Source organism: Dendronephthya gigantea, unplaced genomic scaffold (assembly GCF_004324835.1).
Source record: "Dendronephthya gigantea isolate DGI-Jeju-01 unplaced genomic scaffold, DenGig_1.0 000062F, whole genome shotgun sequence".
Taxonomy (NCBI): Eukaryota; Metazoa; Cnidaria; class Anthozoa; order Malacalcyonacea; family Nephtheidae; genus Dendronephthya; species Dendronephthya gigantea.
In genome coordinates, this window is record NW_021163072.1 from 258,243 (window position 1) to 261,798 (window position 3,556).

General features: G+C 36.4%; 1 protein-coding gene across 1 annotated transcript; it reads right to left on the minus strand.

Annotated features, from left to right (window-relative positions):
• Positions 1-2,077: 2,077 nt before the first annotated feature.
• On the minus strand, positions 2,078-2,714 carry LOC114530395 (uncharacterized protein KIAA1958-like). The gene is made up of 2 exons (XM_028552018.1): positions 2,550-2,714; positions 2,078-2,518 (listed from the first exon to the last, which is right to left on the minus strand). The coding sequence occupies exons 1-2, from the start codon at positions 2,712-2,714 to the stop codon at positions 2,078-2,080; spliced, it is 606 nt and encodes a 201-aa protein (XP_028407819.1).
• Between the last annotated feature and the right edge of the window lie 842 nt (positions 2,715-3,556).

Below are 3,556 nucleotides of genomic sequence, written 5' to 3' on the forward strand. Positions count from 1 at the left end.
TTAGTTGATTGAATACCAAGGTCATCAGACAGATAATAGCTTTCATTAAAATCTGGTTGTAAATCTGTATTACCTTCAGCTTCATCTTGTTGTTCTGTACTTTCAGTACAAGGCGCAATGGTGTCAAAGGCATCCCTTTCCATATGCATTTGTTGTTCAAATTCATTGAAGTTTTGTTCACAGACAGCATATTCTTTCATTTTAGTCTTAATTTCACTATATCGTTCTTGGTAAGAAGAGCAAGAACCAGTTAAATCTGTTTCTTCCTTTCTCCATGATGTGAAGAGCATTATCAATTCCCAACAATATTTCTCTGGTTCAGCATCGTTATTGAACCAACAACTTCGAATAATTCTAGCCTTGGTTCTCTTTTTTTGGTGATTTTGAAGAAATATTAACATTACTCTTTTTGTCATCATCATTGTGTTTATCATCATTACATGAAGTTTCTGTGAGAAGATCATCTGTGTCTAAAACATTTGTTTGTTTAACATATGGAGAACTTACATCATACCATGCTGCAAAGTCTGCTAAAGTAATACTTTCCAATTGCTTTGATCGTTTTGTATATCTTTTTATCAATCCACCCTCATAAATTTCTTCACACTCCTCTTCCAAGTGTTGTATTTCATCTAATGGCTTTAATAATTGTACTCTCTGTTCAGAGGGAGAGGTATGTACAAATATAATTTCTCTTGATGCTTTTTGCATTGGCAATTGTAAGACAATGTAAACTGCCTCTTGTGCACTGATTTCAACATTGTTGATAAATTTACTACCAATGTCTCTAACTTGTTGTTTAATAGATGAATTTCCCATCCGTGCCTCATTGCAAGCTTGTCGTAAAAGGTCACTCATGCCTTTTTGTCCTTTGGAAATATAATTAACAATGTATACAGCACATGCATAAACATCCAAAACAAACTGAATGTCCATATTTGCTCTCCAGGCTAAAAGGCAACCAGGATTGTAATTGTTTACTCTTAGTTCATTTGGTGCTCTTTTGAAAAATATTGTTGCTGTATTAATTGAAAATTGCACAGCTAACAAATACTTTTCTTCTGTTACATCAATTTCTCGCAATAGCTCATTAAAGGTGATGTCAAAAACCTTCTTTCGCAGCATCTAAATATGTCTTAATTGATTTCCAGGCAAGCTTTAATTATTTAACTTCATCAGTATTTATGTTTTCATCTAATGGATAGAGTATCCTTGTAGTCCTCATCATTGGAGGTTGTGGGTAGTTAAATCTACAGTTTGTCTGTCTATTCTTGCGACATGTATGAGAATGCCTGCTGGTATTGCTGGTATTCAACTCTATAAAACCAGTCACTTATTTTTCCTAATGGTTGAACATGGCTCATGAGAAACTTTCTCAAAAATTGACTGACTTGATAATCAAAATGCCGAGAACAAGTTACAGGGTCACTTTGTATTAAACAGTATCTTTCTTCCCAATTGAAGTTATTGATTTCTTCATTTGTGTAATTCTTGTTATCAACAAGATTTCCAAGTATTTTTAATAGATGTGTCCATTGAGTTTCTGCAGATGAAAAACTGCAGAACAATGAAGCAGGACCTAATTGCCTTATCATTGCAAAGAGGTCTTTTTTGGCCTTTTCAAAGTATGGTGGTAAACCTCATAGTGCCCTTAAAAATTTGAATCCTTCATCGTAATGTAATCGCTTGTCCAATGCTCCTTGCTGTTTTAAATTTCCTGCATTTAATGTTCTCTCATTGCCTTTGCATTTTCTTAAAGCAATTTGAGCCTTACTCAAAATAATTTTCATTTGTAACTTCTGGCATTTGAAAAGTATATTTTCAATACACATCGCTGCTCTTCTATCTGATCTTCTCAATTCTGATTTACAAATGTCACTATAGTAAACATTTACCTTATGTTGCTCATTGTCAAGTCTTTTTTGACCAATAAATATCCCAGGGTATGCCAATTCTTCAGAATATTTGTATAGGTAATAGCATAGTTTCGAGTGCAATTCATGCACGAGTGGGTTTTTTTAAGACTTCAAATTGCACGAGTCCGAACGACGATGTTGGCTATGGATGAGCTTCGTGGTTACTCTTCTGGTGTATAATTCCTTCTTGAAATTGCCAAGGAAAGATTTTGTTGCTCCTGCTCGTCAGCTTCGTCGTAGTCATCCAGTGATTGTATATTTCTGTGGCCAGTAACCTTTGCAATGTCGGACCTTTCAAGGTTTGCCTTTTTCAGCTTCCCAACCACTGTTTTACGGGCGCTGTGGTTTGAAAATTTTTTACCACTACATTCCAAACTCGTGCCAAATACAATATTTTTCATCATTGAATCGATCTTGTTTACTCCCATCGGCTGAACTTTGTACCAAATGTGGTCGTCAGGTCGTCTGCTAGTTTTCACTGAGAGATAAAATGGGCCGGTTTGCTGCAAACTTAAAGGGCTTCGGCTTACGTACTCCCGAAATAAAGCAACTGGGCATCTTTCTCCTTCTGTTTGAAACATTCGTGGTTGGAAATTTCGAGGCTTGCAATTCAAACAGCCTTGTAATTCAAACCGCCTTGTAATTCAAACCGCCTTGTCTGGTCTTCGTTGGCCCTTCTTTGTATTGTATGTACGCAACGCCATTGTCCGCTTCGACAATGCTGAAGTCGTCCATTTTCATTTGGTGATGCTCTTGCCTGCTCCGAAGACCAAAGTGCTGAGTAAGTAACCACCACATTGTTTGCACGAGTGCCTCTGGTGTTTTTCTTCTTCCTCTTGCGATAGCTGTCATGCTTTATTTGGTCTCTTCCCTCGACCACTTTCTCGAAGCAACTTAGCTTTTCCCTCTAAAACTTGTTTGGAAGTCGTGAATTCTCTATCTCGTATTATGGAAAAGTATATCCCCTTTCTCTGAGATGTCTGTCAAGGGAAGTTATCATTACTTTGAGGCTGTCTGGTTCGTAATCTGCACCCTGTTGATTTTTAACTTCAGCATAAAAACACTTCAACAAGTTACTTAAATCGACCGGCTGATATTTTTCAATTTCGTCAGATTTTTTTTTTTCACAACACCATTGCTTCCACACTCGTAGCCAAAACAAGGTACTTTTGGCAGTATTTGCATTTCTAGAATTGTCCTGCAAATGCTGAATTGTAGACTCGGTCGCCAAAGAAAATCTACTTAAAACGCCAGCCATTGTTATTATTGCTTTTCGTGAGAATAATTTAATTTCACCGCTTGTGAAATATCTTATTTGATTGGCTTTTATGACTTACATCATCGCTTGACTAACCAATCAGAAGCACTTTTAAAAGGGTTTTAAAGAAATTAGCACTGGGATTTCCTTTTTTTGGCACTGGGATTTCCTTTTTTTGGCACCGAGATTTCCTAAAAATTGCACTGCTCTAAACCAATCAGAATTGAGAAATTTTTTAATGTATATTATTAATCTTGAAATATACTTCATGGTTTGTTTCCTTTAGCTGGTGCAAAAAGTCAGTGGGTGTTAGCATTGTATCTGAAACATCAGGAGGTGAGGAAACCTCATCTTCAGCACATTCATCATTGTTACAGTCATC

Excerpts from the sequence above, each read along its gene's own strand:
- LOC114530395 (XM_028552018.1), bottom strand. The coding sequence starts at position 2,714 with ATGTGGTGGTTACTTACTCAGCACTTTGGTCTTCGGAGCAGGCAAGAG. Across the intron at positions 2,519-2,549 it reads GCGGTTTGAATTACAAGGCG|CCTCGAAATTTCCAACCACG; the intron begins GTTTGAATTACA and ends TTGAATTGCAAG.